Source organism: Betta splendens, chromosome 4 (assembly GCF_900634795.4).
Source record: "Betta splendens chromosome 4, fBetSpl5.4, whole genome shotgun sequence".
NCBI classification, from domain to species: Eukaryota; Metazoa; Chordata; class Actinopteri; order Anabantiformes; family Osphronemidae; genus Betta; species Betta splendens.
In genome coordinates this window covers 4,298,891-4,319,531 of record NC_040884.2, presented here as the reverse complement: position 1 = coordinate 4,319,531, position 20,641 = coordinate 4,298,891, and the positions used below count along the sequence as shown (strand labels likewise).

The 20,641-nt window shown below is 46.4% G+C and overlaps 1 protein-coding gene across 5 annotated transcripts in view; it reads right to left on the bottom strand.

The window, feature by feature from the left end:
* lrp8 (low density lipoprotein receptor-related protein 8, apolipoprotein e receptor) overlaps window positions 1–20,641 on the bottom strand; it is a 111,915-nt gene that overhangs the window by 55,352 nt on the left and 35,922 nt on the right. For all 5 annotated transcript variants that reach the window (XM_041070702.2, XM_029149525.3, XM_029149527.3 and 2 more), the window contains exon 3: window positions 6,335–6,457. In XM_041070702.2, coding sequence (XP_040926636.1) covers window positions 6,335–6,457 — 123 coding nt within the window. The remainder of the gene's footprint in view (window positions 1–6,334; window positions 6,458–20,641) is intronic.

Below are 20,641 nucleotides of genomic sequence, written 5' to 3'. Positions count from 1 at the left end.
CCAATTGTCCGGCCCCAGTGTTCGGTCTTGGTGAGGCACGTAGCATTCGCTGATTTTCTACATGAACTCGTGTCAGGTTTCATATATTCTGCTTCCAAAAGAATAAGGATTTTATAACAGTGTCACTTTAAACAAATTTCTTTGAACCTCTTGTTTCAGACTCCTCGACCCGCTGGCACTGCATGGAAATGAGGGGGAGTTAGGACTTTGACGCCAAGGCCGGCCTGATAAATCTCGCCTTGAATCTTGCTATATCACCAACTCTACCCTCCATGTCCTTCAGATGTGAAATCCAATTTACCGAAAGGGCATATGTGGTTAATATCAGATTACATTTTAAATGAAGGTTAGTGTTGATTAGTGGCTTTCATTGGAACGCTGATCTCCAATTACTGCGGCCGTGATGGAGGGAGAGAGGAGTTTGTTACAAGGGAAATGATCAAAGTCATGGGAAAGAAGGAAAAAATGATCAGAGAGCAGGTGCAGAGATAAGAGTGAGACGCCAGCATAACGAGGAGAGACGCAAATGAACGCAGGGTGAAGATCAGAAAACCTGGACCTGTAACAACTACACCTGTATATAAATACCTTTTTAGGGTCAGCCTGTGGTCACACAAATTGCTCCTCGTTAACCCTTCATGTTCACCATGCACTTTGTGGTTAACCCCTTTCACTCAGACAGACAGTTCACACAGCTCCATCTAGTTCATTTAGGGGACCACCTTCCCATAAATCATCCCCAGTCCAACTGGGCTTTTGTCAGACTCGGGTTTAACAAACAGTCACAATATTAAAATAGAAAACCAAATACCTACATAAAAAAAGAAAAAGTCAGATTTTTTGATAATAGGCTTCAACCCTTAACACTCAAACAAGGTAAGATCTCCTGATTGAAGGAAATTATCTAAAATGTGAATTCAATGTTTGTTCAGTAAACGTATGTTAATAAAAAAATAAGTGTTTTATTTTTGCTACTATAGGCAAAATGACCAACACCATTCTTAGCTAGGACATTTTATGTTTACTAGATGTTCTGTGGTGCTGAAGAAGAAGAAGAAACCTCCGCTCTCTCCTTGTGGTTCTATCTCTCTCTCTGGGCCGCGTGAAGGAGAGGGAAGGGGCTTGTTAAATGTGAAACTATTAGCGCGGTCTCGACTGTGGGTCTCTTAGTGCCGAGGGGGGAAGAAATACAGCGCGACACCAGCGATCTCATAGGAAATTGCCACTTTCTTCCAACAGGCCCCTTTTAATGGTTGTTTAGCAGACGACACATTGGGCATTAAAAACACCGCCTGTGGCTGCTGCCACAGCCCAACTAATGAGAGATTGCAGTGGGGGGGGGGCGGGACGAGAGGGAGGGGGAGGAGAACGAGAGCCTTGGGATGCACGGGGCGTGTGGCCCAACTTGACAGGTGAACTCTGAGCTTATTTCCTCTGTGGCACTTTATTCGAAGGCTGCGATACAAAAACAGGGCTGTGAAGATTAAAAGAGACAACCAAATTATTTGGAGAGCGCAGGCGACTGCAGGGTTTTAACAAACTTTTCTAATACGTCTAATGTGTGACGTGGACTGGCATTATCATTTCCAGTGCGTGCTGTTGACAGGAGAACAGCTGGAGCCTCTTCCTCGTTTCCGCGGTGCATATGATTAAGGTCTGATCTGACCTCTACCGTCACTGCAGCTCTGCTCAGAGGATTCCGACCGCTTCGACGTGTCAGGTTAAAAACTGCTGCAGCTCCAGGACCAGATATCGAGGAAAGTTTAGAACGACTCATTCGCTCTTTTCCTGCTCCGACAGCTTAAACGTCTCTTGTCTTTTTGGTTCTCCATCTGCTGCCGTTCACCAGCTCCTTCCTACTGTGCCTCTGAGTCCCTCAAGTGTGCGTTTGAAAAAAAAAAGTTGTATCTTGCTGCTGAACCAGTTTAATGAAAAATAAAGATAAATTGAACTGAAACATAGGGAAAAAAAGGGTAATGCATTTCAAACAAAGACGGCAAAACCAAAACCCGCAGGAGGAACCAGGCTGTTCCCGCTCCACGGGACGACTTTGAAGCGCAAAAACATATTGACCACTAATCAATCGCAACCACCCGAGAGCACGGGTCACTAATTGAACAGAAGAATGGAATCGACAAAAAAACAAAAGACATGGCGGCAGCTGCTGCGTAGGTGGTTTCCCTCGTTGACTGTACAGCGACGCATGTGCTGTAAAACAGCTGTTTCAATTTGCCACTATTTGATTTATTAAATTAATCATATCTGGTAACATGTCTAGATGGTTTTCTCATTCTTAATTAATAACAACATGTTTCTGAAATCCACGTTCAATGAAACTTGATTAATCCCTGAAAACCCACATGGCCTCTTCCATCAGAACCTCCTCCATCAGAACCTCCTCCATCAGAACCTCCTACACAACACAGAACCCCTAAACAAGGCACATGCTTGTTTCAGTAACCGATGACAGGAGATCCTGTGCACACACTAATGTGAGAGTGTGTATCTTGTGAACCTTGTCTCGATGTGTATTAGTTACTGGTGTTTTTCCACGAGTGGGAGAGAGGCCCAGGTGAAGGGAGGCTGAGACGGAGAGAGGGAGAGGTCACCTGGGAAATTACTTCTGGTGCCGCCGCCGCCGCCTGAAGCATGAAATTGAAGCCGTCCGACAACGCGACTCACTGGACCCTTCCAGTTCATATTCCAAATTAATTAAGAAGCTCCACCTCCTGCCTCGGCGCTGAACGGGCAACAAGGAGAAACCCACGTCAGGCGACGAGGCAGGTGGAACCGACGTCAGCGGGAACAGAAATTAGTGACTGCTTTGCACTTTTTGCTCTGGTTTGTGGCCCGGACAGGAAGTGGAATGAGGTAATGATCAGACAGTTCATACTATACAACAGCTGCAACATGTAATTAACTGATCAGTAGACATATAGACATACTTTTTATGTCATGATTTCCTACAATGCCGGCACAATTAAATATCAAGGTATTAACCCATAATACACACAAACACTACGTTTAAATTCTGTTCTTCTCCTCGTTAACCCTTCATGTTCACCATGCACTTAGTGGTTAACCCCTTTCACTCAGAGAGACAGTTCACACAGCTCCATCTAGTTCATTTAGGGGACCACCTTCCTATAAATCATCCCCAGTTCCAACTGGGCTTTTGTCAGACTCTGGTTTAACAAACAGTCACAATATTAAAATAGAAAACCAAATACCTACATAAAAAAAGAAAATGTCAGATTTTTGGATAAAAGGCTTCAACCCTTAACACTTAAACAAGGTAAGATCTCCTGATTGAGGGAAATTATCTAAAATGTGAATTCAATGTTTGTTCAGTAAACGTATGTTAATAAAAAATAAGTGTTCATCATGGCTACTAATAGTTGGAGCCTCCGTCCGTGTATTAAAAGCACACAACTGTTAAAACCGGCAGGTACTGTACATCATACGACAGCTGAGCGCTTGCAGGCCAAGCAGCAGCCGCCGCCGCTGCTGCAGCATCTGGGTTGAAACGCTGTGTTCAGTGACGCCACATTAAAACCAAACTGAAGAAGTCAGTTTGTGACTAAATATGAGCTCCATAAATCACGGCTCCTACGAGTGGGAGCGGCATCGTGCTGTGATGAGAGGCTCTCCCTCTGTCTCGACAGTTTGTGTAGATGAATGAGTTTCATCAGATGGAACAACCTAAGCAGCAAAGTTTGAAATTACGACGGTTTTAAAGCCCTGCAGCGTCGAACAAGCGGGTGAAAGAAAGACGAGTAAACGCGGCCTGAACACGTCGGCATCTGTCGGTGAAAAGTCAGAGTCGTGATCTTTAATCATGTTTGACTCCGTCATGTTCTGAGTGTAAATGTGACTTTGAGGCCCTCCACTGAAAAGTCAGCACCTCGTACTGTTATCAAAGCTCCAAACACACACACTGCTGCTTGTGCATTATAATAGCAGGATGCAAACACAATGCTAACGCTGTTAGTCGGGCTTTATCGCCGCGCTTCACTTCTGTGATGTGAGACTGCAGATTATTTGACTTCAGAACTCATTTGTGTTTGTCTTTTCCCTCCTGTGATGTTTCACGGTGCGTTGAGGGGCTTTCAGCACAGCCTTTATCTGCACTCCCCTGAGTCTGAAACACGCCTGAATAGTCCTGTAATGATTAGATTACTTTCGTTAGTGATAAAAGTCAAATACTTTTGTGGTATGAATACAAAATACCTTCTATATCCTCCACAAAATACAAAGCTTAAGCTGTTTTGAACAGTTCTTTTTCGTTTGTGAAGCCTCATTTGTACGTGTAGGAGACTGTACAGAGTTGTGTTGGCCCAACAGGCCATGAGGCAGGTCATCTGCTGACCTTCATCTAAACAGAGACACGTGGTTAAAAAGATGGCCATGATTTAAACCCTGGACCTGAGTGTGCATGTGCAAAGCTGGAGTTTGAGTAACGCTGCACAGTCCAATCAGCACTGATGGTCAAACTGCAGGACCTGGATGGTGCCACTCAGTAAAGCAGCTCGGTGCCGTCAAGACCCCAGGAAACCAGAGTTTCACTGTGTCATGCATAGATTAAGAATGATGACCTTCTGCATGATGAAAATTGTCTATTGTTGCTTCAGATGATCAAAAAACTAAAAACAAAAGCTAAAAAAAAGAATGAAACTTTTGTGCAAACTAATTTTGATGTTTGTGCTGGAATATTAAAAAGGGACGTGTTCAACGTGTCCAGTGCAGCAAAACAAGAAGCTCTCTGCTTGTTGATTAATAAATTAACGTCACCTGTGTAGTAAATAATTGATTTTATGGTACCTCCAATACTGCTACTGAGGGGCAGACACACGTTGATGCATCCACCACCACTCATCTGATTGAGCATTTTCTCCACAGGCGCTTCTAGGCCCTGATTCATTTGCAGACGTGTAATTACAGGCAACTCTGCGTGTGTGTGTGTTGTTTCAGAAGCATCACTGGAGGTCCAGAGTTAATCAGCAGTCAACCGGGGTCTCAGGAATCAGCCCATTGATTACCTCCCAGGCAAATCAATGCATTCAAAGGCATTACTTAAACTGAACTCGGATCAGATCAGGTATAGGACATACACAAAAGAGACTAGAGGACGGAGGAAGGATGCGGCTTAAGGACAGACAACAGGGTCAAGGTACTGTGAGATACAGTATGTGAGAATAAAGGTAGAAAACCTTCCCATGATGCTTCAGTGATTCTCCTTTTCATTTTGAATGTAAATCACACACACGTGCGTTTCCACAAACAACGACACACGCACATGCTCATGCACATCTGTGAGGATCAATGTGGCTGAGAAATGTGGAGAACCAGCGTCTGACCTTGATCAGACATAATGAGACTAAGCCAACATGTCCACTAACCTGATGAAATGACTTAGAGATTCACCTCCTGATGAATACTAACCGCCTGGCTTTGTACACATGCTGACATATAGAGGCCTGTACATGTTTGGACGTACACGTAGGTCCTCGCTGATCTCACTCAGACTTCGTTCGTTCAGAATCCTTCTTTGATGATCCTGAACCTGGCCTCAGTAACAACACCTGGCCGTCGCATCCGCACTCTCTTCAACCCCTCTCTCTAAAACATTTAGGGCCACCCTATGCAACTCTGCGATGTATATTTTATGGGCTTAAGTCTTTTCTCGCCCAGTCGATTAACTATTAACTCTAGACATGAGAATCTCCTTTAACCGAAACTCTCAGAAAGCCATTTTGTTGAAAAGGCTCGTGTGAGAGCAGTCATTTACAGTAACCTTCACCAACTGCTCCCAGAAGCCAATTAATAGTTTCTAATACAAGATGTAGAGGAAGAAAATCCTGTTAGGTTTTATTTTTATGAAACGTTACACAGCCTGGTTACACACACCAACGTATATTTATCAGGACTCAGTTCAGGGTTGAGCACTTGTGTCGAACTCATTTCCCCGAGCAAAAAACTGGGTAAAACTGCGTGAGAGAAGCAGACATCTTGTCCACTGTAGTGCTCTCTGTGGCCCTGCTCAAGCCGTCTATGGACTTCCTGGCTCTGATGGCGCAGCCAACAAAAAGAACGCGGCTGAAAGCTATTTTCCACAAAAGAGAGGCCTGGCACGGCGAAATGTGACACGCAGAGAACAAGTGGCCTTGAGAGCGCTTTGTGCCCAAGGACGTGAAGCGCACGTGTGTGGAGGCCGACTGCTTCAACACAAATTAGGGAAATGTTAAAAAATAACAAGAAAACCTTTCAGGTTCTTAAACGCCGAGCTGTTAACTGCACGTGTCACGACCTCCGCTCCGTCTGGATGTCGACTTACTGCAGATGGCGTCAGCCTCGTCGGAACCATCCGGACACTCGGGCTCTCCGTCGCAGCGCCACTTAGCCGGCACGCACTGTCCGTTGGTGCAGGTGAAGTCTGTGGTCGCACACGTCTTCTTTGCTGCGGGGAGAGGACAAATATTCAGTTAAGCAACAGTGCTTCCAACCTGATCATCCTGCTCTAAAAAGAGGGAAATGCGCCTAAAACGCGTCCCGTGTGAACACGGCGTCACCCTTTGGGCCGTCGGGCTCAGCCTGCACCATTTTAACAATCACGAGTCCCCTTCGGAGCAGTGCCCGGTCTCCACAGACCCCCGGGCCCCTGCAGGAGCCCTCTGATTGGTTGCATATGAGTCTAAAAGCGAGGGGAAAATTGAAGCACTTGAGTGTGTGACGGGGGAGAGGCAAAGAAAGTCCCTGGGCCTGAAAGCGAGAGGCACGAACAAGAAAAAGCACTCGCTCGGCCTCGCCGTGCTCAAACGTACAGCGGCGTTGGCTGAGGAATGTGTGTGCGTGCGTGCGTGTTGGTGCAGGTGTGCGAGCGCCCAGGGGTGGTTTGCTTCTCATGAGCTGAGACCCAGTGTGACTGCTTCTCCACTCTGCTTCACGCGACGCTGGTGTGAACCAGCGCTGGCTTCACACCAGCTGAACGTACAGGTGAGCAGAGGTCAACTAGGCCGAAGCACAATGACATCACGCGGATGCACCTCTCACTGGATGTCATGATAAATATGAAGCCAAGAGTTTTTACCACGGTTGCGATCTTATACTTTGATCTTATAGTCCAATACTGAGCAGCTGATCCATGCCTTCAGCTCACATTGATGACGGATGTAATGCAGGAAATCACCAGTTCTTGGTCATTAGCTGACGCAGAACTTTGCTGCTTAACAAAAGGCCTCATTGTTGACGAGCCTTTTGTTTTCCTTTTATTGTAAACTATATTATCGCAAACCCCGTGGACCCCAAACCGGCTCACTGCTGGCGCACAAAGTCCTGTTACAATTAAAAGAGGAAGCTGGACACTTGTTCGACGGCTGTTTGAATGCGCCTAGCCTTGGATGCCCTGTATAGCGTGGTGAAAGGCAGTGCCGTGATTGATGGCACAAGTGCTTCCATAATAATGAAGTAGTTGCCAGAGGAACCTACGGCATCTCAGCAGTGCTGTACGTTTATTTATAAGGACCAAAGCGTGTGAGGGGAAAAATAGAGACAACCACACACACAAACATACATACGGAGTATTGATTCATATCAGAAAGAGATAAGGAAAAAAAGGAATCTTAAAGACTTGAGAGAGATGGAATTGAAGGTGTGGGTCTAGAATAAATGAAAAGCTTGTCCCCAGGGATTAAAGGCTGGCCAGGGCCAGAGACAAAGGCAAACAGAAAGAGGGGAGAGAGCAGGGAGCGGGTTCAGAGCCGAGGGAGTCAAGGCTGTCGAGGTGGGATCTAGTGTAATAGCATCAGTCTTCAAAGAGGACTGAATAAATCCTGGTCCTTTCTACCCACATGTTAACATAAATCCCATCGTTTCCCGCTGACCCTCGCGCTCCCTTTACATCTCTGCCTCCATCACTGGCTGCAGACTGATAAAAGCCGCGGTCGACACAATGCCAACGAGAACTGAAAATGCCACCTCAGAGCCGAATAACGGACCTCCAACATCCACGCGTAAGAGTTCTCCTTCACCTTGGTATCGTTCCTCCTATCGTGGGTCATCTTAATCCCCTCCAAAAGCAGACGTACAGGCGTGCAACAAGCCACACACAAAAGGATTAATTAAAACGCCAGCAGCCCAAGTCTATCAATTTCCTACACCCTGAGATGCATTTCTTCTTATCTTGAGGACAAAAAGAAAAATAATACAGTTCACCTTGGCCTCTTCTTATGCTGGGGGCAAAAGCACCGCGTGGTTCTCTGTCCTCGAGGAAGTAAAACGCGCTTTTAATTAACCTTAGAAGCAACATGTTGCTCATGTTTATTGAATAGTGATGGAGAGGGTAATAATAAAAAAAACACTGAACAACGATCCGCTGTGTCAAGAACAGCCACAGGGAAAGCTTTGCAGGACGCGTGATGAGTGGACGGACGTGATCATCGACAGGAAGAACGACTGGTATGTTCAAGATAAAGACTTTAAAAAGAGCAGCGCCGCTATCGGTTAAAACGAAGCCTATTGTGGAACATTACTACCGTCCATCTTCAGAAGCGAGGATTCTATTCTATTCATGAGAGCGGCGAGGGTCTGCATAGAGAACAAACCCTGATTAGTTTTACACAGAATCCAAACTCACATCAGATCTGTGTTTAGTGATAAGAGAAAAGGTTCAAACAAAAGATTTTAGCCTCAACAACAATAAGACAAACTCAAAAAGTAACAACAACAACATAAATACCATAAAGAATATCTATATTCTCAGATCGGCATTGCATTTCCTCAAACTGCTTGATGAATCTGTGGAGATCGTAGCAGTTAGTGCGCTCGTAGAGGGCAGAACTGCACACAACCACAAAAACATTTTCCTTGGTGCTGGTGAAGCTGCTGACACACACACAAACGGCTGCTTACATTTACATTCTGATGCACCCGGACCCGTCACATATGAGTGTCATCCATATGGAACAGCTTCATCCATCTATATGAGGTGAGAGGAACACTAGGCATACGCGCCTTCACCCCCCCCACCACGACATTATGTTATTCTGCCCCGAGAAGTGGTGGTTAATATTTATGTGGAAGAGGTCCGATCAGAAGACGCTGCGTTTGTCCGAATGCTGGAGTCATCACAAACTTCTGCAGACCTTCATCCTCCTATGTCACCTGTTTGTTTAACTTAACTCTGCACTAAATTATGCCTTTCATTAATTTCACAGCAACAATATTTGACTGTTCTCATCTAGAGTCGTGATCGACGCGTCACTCGATGTCCAGTCCACATTATCACGCATGCACACGCTCCAGCAGCCTTAGGATGCGTCACCACATCCTGGCGCTGACATGGTTTTAACCGCTACTCGTTTGACCTGAGGGCAGGTGAAGGTCAGGCCCTTTAACTGCTCCATTACACACACACACACACACACACACACACACACACACACACACACACACACACACACACACACACACACACACACACACACACACACACACACGAAACAGGAAGACAGTGCACGGTGCGTCACCTCTAATTGGGATCTGTTGACTGCAAATCTGATTTTCACCAGAAACTGGTGTTGTAGACACATTAATAACCGTGCTGCTGTCAGAGACAGTGACACCTTTTAATCTATTCTCCTTCTCTTGGGGGACATGAACAAAATGAGAATATATGGTTGACTGGCCTTGGATCACGCAAAATGGAAAGCAAAATTTAAAAACAAAACCTTTTTTGTGTATAGACACATTGATGCACATTCCAGTCAGAGGGTGAACTGATGGAGCCATCTTTACCAATAGTATTTATGTATGTGAGAAAAAAAGTCTTGTGAAGAGACTAAAAGCCAGAGAACTCGGTAGAAGGACCAACATTCACAGAGCTGCACTACCTTCATTTAAACCTGCGGCTAGAATTAGTCCTGCATCAACTATCATCAGGTAAATAAGTTTTCGTTGCACCGTCGATGCGTTGGGAGCACATTGACCGGATATGCAGGCAGCTGTGCACATCAAATACATCTACAGCTTATTATGGACCTAACGGCAGATCAAACACCACCTTCAGGTTCAAAGACGCTCGTCAAGCATCATGTGATGCGCCTCTTTGAGGCGGCGGAGCAAAATGTGGAGAAACACAAATTACCCGTTAATACAAAGCATTGTACAAGAGCCTGACCACTGAGGTGCAGGTAACAGGTGTAGAAAAGCAAGACTCACCTGGAGCTTAGCAGGTGCAAAGTAAACAACGACAATGTGTTTAAATGGTTGCATATGAGTCTAAAAGCTGATTCTACCCCAGTCGCACAATGGGTTTTAAGTTTGTCGCCTTTGTTCATTCCTGGCTGCTGTGACAACACAATTCCTCAGTGGGACTAATAAAATCTTTCAACAGTGAAATCCTTCACTTTCCAACCTCTTGCAGCCATGCTTCAGAGAAATAAATAGCTTTCTTTAATATGACAAATGCCACAACGGAGCGCACTGTAGCAGAGGACGCGAACGCGTCTCACCGCCGTCGCAGGCTTTGAAAAGGGGGCGACGCCAGCTCATAGTCGTATCCTTAAAAAGGCTAATGCTGGATGTCTATGAATCTGTTTACTGCTCTGCGTTTTCAGAGACGAGCCTCTGGAGCACTCGCTTTGCTCTAATAGGGATTAACACAGAGCTGGTGAGGGAGGCCGCGATGCCGTGGAGTCAAATTTAATTTCAGTTATTTAAACTTTGTTAAAAATATTACTTAGACTCAACAAAGACAAACATAAACCAACAAACGCCGTCCATGCACTTTAAACATCCTGGTTCCTTTTGCCCACAAACACAAGGATAATTAAAGCCAAGCCCATGTCTACCCGACACCTTGACCAAACATTACTGCTCTAAAGCAACAGTGACGTGACTCATCTTCATCCTGTGGAGCATTTCCTCCTTCTGTTACTGTTCAACACACGATTCCCGAAGGTCTGAGGCGAGTTACTAAAGCAGCCTGATCATGTGGAGACAGACGACGCTGCTGCAAAGGTCACACATAGGGTCACGTAGAAGTTAAATAAAACAAACAAATTTCACAACATAAATGACAGAGAGAAATCAAATGTGTGGCTCATTTTAGTCAAGTTTAAAGAGGACACTGACAAGCAACATATTAAAAGACTGAAATTCACCAACAACAGCCTCAACGCAGACACTGGGCTTCAAATGACTTGGTTCTTCATGGTGATGTCCTCCTCTGATCAGCTCAAACCCTCTACTCTCACTATGTGCCCACAGAGCTCGCTACACTACTGTTTTTTTTTTTGTTTGTTTGTTTGTGAAGTTACGTTCTCCAGTGAGCCTCTTTTCTCCAAAGACCTACAGTAGCGAAGTGAAACGAAATAAATAATTCGGGGGATTTTGAACCACCATCCTCTCTGCTCCCAGATCCCTGGAGCTTCGCTCCCAGAAGATGGCGTCTGCATCATTCAGGCCGAAGCCCGAGACCTCCCCCGTCCAGTGGCATCCTGGCTCCCTGATCCTGGTTGCTGCTTACATAAGCGGGGCACTACAGCACTGCAAAGCAGCTCGGAGCCACGCGGAACAAGCACAACAATAGGAGAGAGGAAGAAAAGATACGGAGACAGCTGTGATCAAAGACAGAATCAGAAACAAATCGGCCGTAATGGGAAGAAATGACTCTTCATGAAATGGAAGCATCAGCCTCTCTCTTTGCTCTTTTATGTAATAAAACTCACACAGCTGCTGTTATAGATCTTAAAGATGGGCTTTTCACTTTAGCTTAATAGCTCCTTGCCTTTCCATTGTCTTCATCTCCCGGCTTTCTTCTCTTTAGACACTGCCTGGAAAGCGGAGCTGCAGCTTCTGAGGCGAACAGACCTGAGTGTATTTGCTGCGGGTTGTGAGGGCGAGCGCGGATCTCGTCAGCGAGATCACAGAGCCGCCGTGTCCCCGCCGCGCCGTGTTAGCTTCACAGACTGCTAATTAAGTAGCAGCACAAAGGGGGCCATTGTGGCAGCACATGGCGAGGGAGAAACAAACAGGGCCTGGCTTGTTTTTGTTTCTCCAACATGAAGCGGATCGCTCCTTCACACGACGCTGAGAAGCGCCGACGCCCAGAGTGTCACATGTGACTGGGTCCACCCTGTGTGGCAGCATCAGACCTGACGCTGCTCTGTAATATCGTTACGAGCACAGTGTTGTGGGTTCATGCCTCCAAGTGTGTCTATGTGTGTGTTTCTGCAACTGTGAGCACCATCTGTAACAACAACAGTAAGATAAAAGTAAACTAACTGTTTAATTAGACGGGCGGATCACAACAATGAGCGGCTACATTGTTTTTCTGCTGTGTTTATTTTATTTCCCATCCTAAAAATTGTTTTATATGATATCAAATAACAGATTAAGCATTTGGCAAACACGTGAATGAACATTAAAGCCGATAAAATCCACAATATTGATGCACTTTAAACAAGAAGGTGGATTGAAAAATGACCGAAATAGATGGAACAGGTCACAGTGGGGTGAAAGTGGGGGCTTTTTAATACAGTGAGTGACTCCTCACGCTTTGTGTGTGTGTGTGTGTGTGTGTGTGTGTGTGTGTGTGTGTGTTCAGTAGAAGGCTGTGAGGTTTTGCTGTGCATATGTCACCTCTAATGAGAGGTACTGAAGCAAAACAATATGACCTCTTCAGCTCTCGCATACACACACACACACACACACACACACACACACACACACACACACACACACACACACACACACACACACACACACTAACAGGCCTTCTGGGTGACACGGGCTTTCAGACTTGACCCGTATTGATTTATTAAACACTCAGACACCGATACCAGCTCTGCTACGCACAGACATACTCCCACACTTCACCCCCTCCCCCACGTCGCACCTCACCACTTCAGTCCCATCAGTCTGACGCTGCCTCTCCCAGACAGGGTCATCATTCTAATGATATCAGCCATCAGTCCTCACCAACGCTCCTCCCAGCACATGTAAAGTTTGTAGGGCTCTGAAATCACCGAGGTGCTGTCAGTGATGTTTGACTTATGCCATCGTGAGCGAAGGGAAATCACAAAGGAGAGGAAGAAGCGTAAAGCTGAGGAGTTTAAGAGGCGTCTGTAAAATATACGATATGCGATCATAAATTTAGAGCTCAAAAGCCCCAGTGGGGCCATAAAACCTGTGTGATGCGTGGGGGAGGGGATGCCTCGCAGTATATGAAATCTCGTCACCGCGGCTCGCAGACAAACTCGCACACACAATAATATGAGCTGTGTGTGTGTGTGAACACAGTATGTGACCATGCTTTGCAAAGACAGGTTGATGTGGAATAACAAATAAATCTCCAATTATAACTCCAGCTCTAATTCAAATTTCAAATTGTAGTTCCAATTTTAATTCTAGGACAGGCAGTCAAATTTTCAGTGGCAGATCAGTAAACACTGAATGAGAGGCAGTCACATTTAAGTGGCCTTATAAAAAGTCATCAAGTCCTCTTCCTAATTACTCTGCTGCTGAGTGAGTGAGTGACAAGCGGAGATGGGCGGGGTTTCAGCAGCCGCCTTCCCCCAAAACAAAAAGCCTTTCACTGGGGCGACATCGTTCCCGCTGGCTCCATGAATCGCCGCGAGCCTCGTAATTCCCCTCCGGCCGCCGCGCGTCTCCAGCGCCGCCATTCAAGTCCCCAAACGCACACACGCAGCGCCGCTGCTCGGCCCACATGACAAATTACCACCGGGCTTATTATCAAAAATCACAACTGGAGGGAGTGGCTGTGGAGGGGGGAACGATGGGGGTTCCAACAGAGCCTGGGCTTCACAGACAAAGGAGGCGACAGATTCCACTGCTGCTGACAAGCAACAAGCAGGAAGGATTCATTTCAATCTCCAACGAGCCACAAAAGGTCGCCGGGAGTCGCGTGCGCCCGTACAGTTAAACACATCTGCACCGCTATGCTGCGTTTGCACCGCGACGCGGGGGAGGTCACGCATGCCAAGGAGAAACAACCCTGCTGCGCTGCATCGCTCAGACGGTTCACAGACGGCGGCACAACGCGATTCCTTTATGCGACGCGCCGATTCCACACAGTTGTGCGTTCTCAGCACAACAAAGCACTGTACACAAGTTCCCGTCTTTTGTCTCCTCATCTGCTGCGCTCTCTCTCTCCTGCGTCCATTGATCGCGCCCTCCTTCGCCTCCTTACGCCCACCCCCCGCCCCCCCTCGGCAAACATCCAGATGTCCCCTCCTTTGTCTGCTTCCTGTGTGAGCGCTCATTAGAAAAACAAATAAGATAACGCGCAGAGGAAGCGTCGGTGAGGCCGAAACATCAGCATCGAGGGATGCGGCAGGTGATTGAGGATGGAAACAGTGATGGAATATTACAAAACAAATGATGCTTTTCCCTGTGGTCGTCACACTGCAAAAAACCACAAGAGCAAAAAGCCTCTTAAGTTCCAGACGCACCTGATGATGTTAGTGAGAAGTGTTCCTTTAATCACACCTTCGCCTTTTTCCCAGAGTCCAAACGTTCTGAATGGTCAATGTTAATTTTAAACCGTTACCACTAAGACAAATGATCCCACCACTGGTTTACGCTGTCAAAGCAATCATGTTTTCTCTGCTAATCCCCTTAAGTCGTACATGTCCCATCATCATCGACTGCATGAATGAAATTACACAATGACTAAGCTCTTTTCATTGGCCCACAAAGCTCCTCGATTTGGGAACATTAGCAGGGAGACAGTCAGGGAAGTGGGGGGGGGGGATTTATGAATCATCACACTCTTGTAATCTGGCCAAATGAGCTCATCTGTTTAAAATAATCTCATGACATTTTAACTTTGAAGGGGGGGGGGGGGTCGCTGTGAGTGACCTGTTTTACTGTTCATTCATTGTGGTATATAGGAATTTACACGAGGCACACTCAGCAATGCCAGGACCACGCGCAGGACTGAATCCACAGACGTACGAAGAAGCGTTAATACAGAACATGGAATAAAGAAGGAGTCATCTGTAAAACTATGACAAAGGTCTGATGGGGGATTAGACCAACACAATCTATGTAAAAAATGAGACAAACTGTAGATTGACTAATTCATTTAGGGTCTTTTACTTTTGTTGATTTTTCAGTGATTATAATGGTCATTTTAGTTATTCAACAATAAGTTAACTAACTCCTCACTCTTTCCAAAATACGGTCAGTAAATAATTTAAATTTTATATTTTACTTATTTTTATATATATATATATATATATATATATATATATATATATATATCACCTCCCAAGGTGGTAGAGAACGAGCGAGCCAAGATCCTGTGGGACTTCCAGATCCAGACTGACAGAATGGTAATGGCGAACCAACCAGACATTGTGGTGGTGGATAAAGAGCAGAGGAAAGCCGTAGTGGTGGATGTGGCAATACCAAGCGATGGCAACATCAGGAAAAAGGAACATGAGAAACTAGAGAAATACCAAGGGCTCAGAGAAGAACTGGAGAAGGCTTGGAAGGTGAAGGCCACAGTGGTGCCTGTGGTGATCGGAGCACTGGGGGCAGTGACCCCCAAACTGGAGGAGTGGCTACGACAGATCCCTGGAAAAACATCCGAAATCTCAGTCCAGAAAAGTGCAATCCTAGGAACAGCAAGGATACTGCGCAGAACCCTCAAGCTCCCTGGCCTCTGGTAGAGGACCCGAGCTTGGAAAGTGGATGAGACCACCCGCGGAGGGTGAGAATAGAGTGTATCATATTTTATGTCACACATAACTAAATAACGTTTGTATTTTATTTCTTTATTTAACAAGTTGTGAGCTTGCAGATGAGCATGTTATGGACAGGACTGGCCGAGAGTTACCTCTCGCTGTGTGGGTCTTTTTAATCATCGTGGGCATCAGGGCCACGCTTGTGAAATTACTGCTCTCCCACTTCCTCCTTCTGCATGTTTCCCAGTCACCTGGGTGTAGCCACGGAAACCACGGGCCACTGGAATACAAATACAACCCAGACACTCGCCTCTCAAAACACACACACACACACACACACACACACACACACACACACACACACACACACACACACACACACACACACACACACACACACACACACACACACACACACACACACACACACACACACACACACACACACCTCCTTTTACACTGTCTCCCAGACATCCCCCTCCATTAACAGTTTCCCTGTTTGAACCGACCACAGGGGATTTCTTGTTCACTTTTATTAAAAGGGACGGTGGGGAACCTTTCCTTCCCAATTGCCTTTTAAAGATTATGCTGAGTTTCCAACTTGGAATTCAAGACTGTACAAGTCCCCATTTAACCCCTGATCTCATCTGCGCCTATTTAGCAGCATGTTTCCACGAACCGACTTTCTGGTGAAAACACTTGATGTTTAACATCTGTATCTTCACCTGTCGGCCTGTTTTTTAGGTGTGTGTGCGCCGCGGTTGGAAGCGGCCCCTGGATCACCCTGATGAAGCCCCAGGGGGTTCGATGAAAGGGCGCCCAGCAGGTGCTCCTGGCCACTCGGCCCGACGGGGAAATGGCTGCTGGCCCGAGCAGCCGGCGAGCGGTGCCAGGAGGGCGGAGGGTGAAGGGCAGAGCGCTGGGGTTGTGGTGGTGGTGGTGGTGGGCAGCGTTTGGACGCCGGCAGTGCGTGGCCGCGGACAAAGCCGCCCTCTTCACAGAGATCCAGGGATGCAAATTGCTCTTCATCAAAGTTTCACACTCAGCTTGCAGCAAACAAAATGGGAATGCCGGCTACTTGGCTGGGACGTGCGTAACAGCTCCGTGCTCCTTCCTCGCTCTGTCTGCGGCTGGCAGCTCCCGGACTGGACAGCAAGGTGAGCACATGCACCACGCCATCACATTTATGTACAAACACACAGGCACACAAAGCCCTTCAGGCCCACTGTTTTTACCACTGGCTGCGTTTTGGTCCTGGATCCCACAGGGGAACTTGCAATGAGCTCAGATTCAAATGAGGCCAGGCAGCAGTCATCAGATCTCCCTGGTGGAGGGATATCAAGGCCCGACTGGCCCCATCCTGGAGGCTACTAGAGGGAAAGTAGAAAAGTGTGTCTGAGTCTATGTTTTGGGGAAAACTAAACAAAGCCAACACGTGGCTGGGAGCCTTGGTGTGTGTGTGTGTGTGTGTGTGTGTGTGTGTGTGTGTGTGTGTGTGTGTGTGTGTGTGTGCACAAGAAATGCTTTTTAATAATTCAGGTTGATCTTCCCTCATTTTTTCCTCCTCTCCTCGTCTCGTTCTCCGAGCGAGAGAGGAAGACGTCCTGAACTTTCTGGCTTCGCGTGATAACGGCGGCGTGTTAGCTGTACGCAAGGCTGTCTTTCAATATTCTGGTGATGTCTGGACGCTTTTAAAAACACAGGGTGAGCAAACAGGTCAAATACACCACATTAGCTTCTTTGAAAAATACGCCTGGTCGGCAGCGGCGCTTTCCGATTCTCTGTGTCTGTGTGGGTATGTGTGAGTTCTGTACAGCTTGTGCCAGGCTCTAGGGGGTTGTTGAACCCATTTAAACACCCAAAGCCAAAGCTTGCACATTAGCTGCTCTGGACTTTACACAGGGATTTATTCCAGGACTGAAGATGGACAAATGGGAAAAAGGTTCATCTATGAAATTAAATAACTAAAACTCAAACCTGTCTGTTAACTCTCCCCACCTGCCATCAAGTTAAGGACTGTCCACGATGGACAGACACAAAATGATGCAATGTGGTTGTTCTTAGAGCTGTTCAAGAATATGCAGGAGATTGAGGGGTGAAAAGTCATTATCAGCATTTGGTTTATGTTCCCAAGGATTCACAAAAAGCTTGAAGATTAGGCAAATCGTGGTGACGAGGAGGAGGCAGAGGTCACTGTGGGTCTTTGCTCAACATGAAGGATAATTACTATGAAACAACTCACAAAGCTGAGGTTTGGTCGAAATTCAAGCCACTTTCTCTTCTTCTGTTGCTCCTTAACCACTTTTTCTCTGCTTTGACTGATGGTGTAGTCTGTTGTAACAGTTGCACAAGGTAAAGGACAGTATAACAAGTACAACACCCATAAAAGTTGACGGCAATCCTTGAAATGTGAATGAGGTGAAACTACTCTGAAGCAATGGTACTCAATTTTACTTTATTCCAACTCTTTGCATTTAAGTTGAGATACTGATTCTCTGGACAATAAGTGAAATGGGACCGTTTATCATAGGTCTCCTGTTATTATCCACCCTCCTTGAAAAAGCAGAGGCTTCAAATGGAGGGAGCCTTGCTGATTAGTATTCTTTAGATTCTGGAAGAACAGACAGGCCCACGATCAGAATGCAAGGAAGTCCTCTCTCAGGCGGTGAAGGGGTGAGGGGGACGAGAAAGCGGAGTCCTGTCTACCGTGTATACAAAGCTTTAAAGATCACATTTACAATGCTGCACGGCCCTAAACCAACAGACAGCAGAACAAGAGACAGTCTCCGCTTTATTTTGTTAAAGCGTGGTAACGATCTTTTTTAAATGCTTTTGTAGGAGAGAATTTATTTTATGGACTCCTTTCACACGTGTGTGCTGCAAACAGAGTAGCTGTTTTTCCACAGGAAGAATACGACTGAAATGTTGCATCTGAACATGTCAGACTGAACAAAACCGATGAGGAGATGCTGTTTTGACAGTAGCAACAAAGCGCCGGAGTCGCGGAACAGCGGGCTCCTCCAAAGGAAAGAAAAGCAGAAGTTCCTTTAAGCAGCGGCGCAAGGATCAGTGGGAGAGTGGTGCCAAAGCCCGTAACTGCAAAAGTCAGAGCTTCACGTTGTGGAATTAAAGAGACAAACTGATTTTATTTATTGTCATCACTGCACGAATGACTCCATTCATCATCGTATCGTTGGAAACTAATTTTCTCCTGATTGAATAATCAGCTGATTATTTCTTTCAGTTCTAATAGTCGTCTTGGATGCTGAACGACATTGCTAAAGCAAAAATTTGTACTAACAAAATGACAGAAAAATACACTTATTATAATGTGTGTACATTAAGCTGCACGTTCAAATAGTCCTACATCTTCCAAAGAACCTCCCTCCTCCCCCATTCCCCCCCTTTGTCTGCCTCTGTGTGTTCTCTTTCCCTGCCTGCACACTAAACAACATCTATTCTGTGGCCATTGATATTGCCTGGCCGGGGCCTTTCAGGCCTGACAGATAAGGGGCCCATAGGAGCCGACTGGGCCCTGATAAAGGTATGGCGATCAGGGGCGAGTGTGGGCTCCAGCCTCGCCGAAGGAATAATTTACAGCTCTGCCACAGCTGATTTCCCTCACTACAACCAAAGGCACTCGGAGGCCGGCCAGAGCAGCGCAGCGCGGCTCACTGGCGGAGGGGCTGAGCATAGCAACGTACAATCACACACAAAGGAGCTGAGAGGGAGAGCAGCGGTCTGATTTATTGAACATTCATCATAAAGACAAAACCAGTGTATAGAGGGAGTGATGGGGGTTGTGGTAGAATGGCAAGGTGAGAACCAAATGGCATGTTCCCAAGTAAGAACCGGTACCGGTTATTATTAAATTCAATAGGTTTGACAAATTCACTGCTTAGTAATCACTTTGAATAATTAGCTTATTATTAGAAATCTCTGAGGTTCACTTTCATGCATTATGCAGCTTCCTGGTCAGCATCACTGTAGATGTGCAGCCATGAGCTCCGCTGCCTGCTTCAATATGTAAGTGCTTCAAGGCTGGACTGAATTTGCTTATCTGTGTCTATACTAAAACGCCCCACTGGTAAAAGAAGGGTGTAATTCTCTCCCCTTCCCTCAAAGTTAGACCAGGACAAGGGATTGCTGCTGACGCCTGCCTCAGTGCATTCTCCTGTCCTCATTTGTATGGGGCCTAATATCGGCCTAACCTTTACGCCGCACGCCGCTTCAATTGCATCAGCATAAAACGGCTTCGGTGAAAAGCCAATTATCTCCTCAATCGCACCGCGGAGCTGCTCAGGCGCTGCCCACGCTGCCACCCAACGCACACTAACAACGCCGGCGAGGTGACAAATCCACAGCAGCACATGCAGAACACAGGGAGCGAAAACCCCGTAATGAAGAACTCTCCAGCGCGTGTGTGGCTGTAATTTCACACTTTAAACAAACCCTTAAATGCATTAGATGAAATATAGTATAGGAAAAGGCGTGTTTCCCCTACTCTTCAATAATTTATACACAATGACATGTATGGAGTGAAATGGTGGAACATCTGGTCAGATCCATAGGCAACCGACGAAAGTGGGGACCCACATGAACCAGGCTCATGTAGTTCACTGCCTCCCATTCACTACTAATGACCAGAGCATCGTTCATCTAAAAAAGGCTGCAGTGCAACACTCGGAAAACAGCCGACACCGTTCAGGAACAAAGCAGCCGTATCCTGCGTGAAGCCGCCACGCCGGCTTTCTGCTGCCGAGCGGGGACGGACTCCATGGTCGGGGTTTTGTTCAGAAAGTCACGCTGACACTATGGCAACACAATAACTTTTCAAAGGCTGAGAAAAAGAACTGTGTGGGTTAGAGGTGATGAAGAACAACCCGGTCCCGTTCTCCACGTCCATGGCTGCATAAAGAGGAGCATGGAGA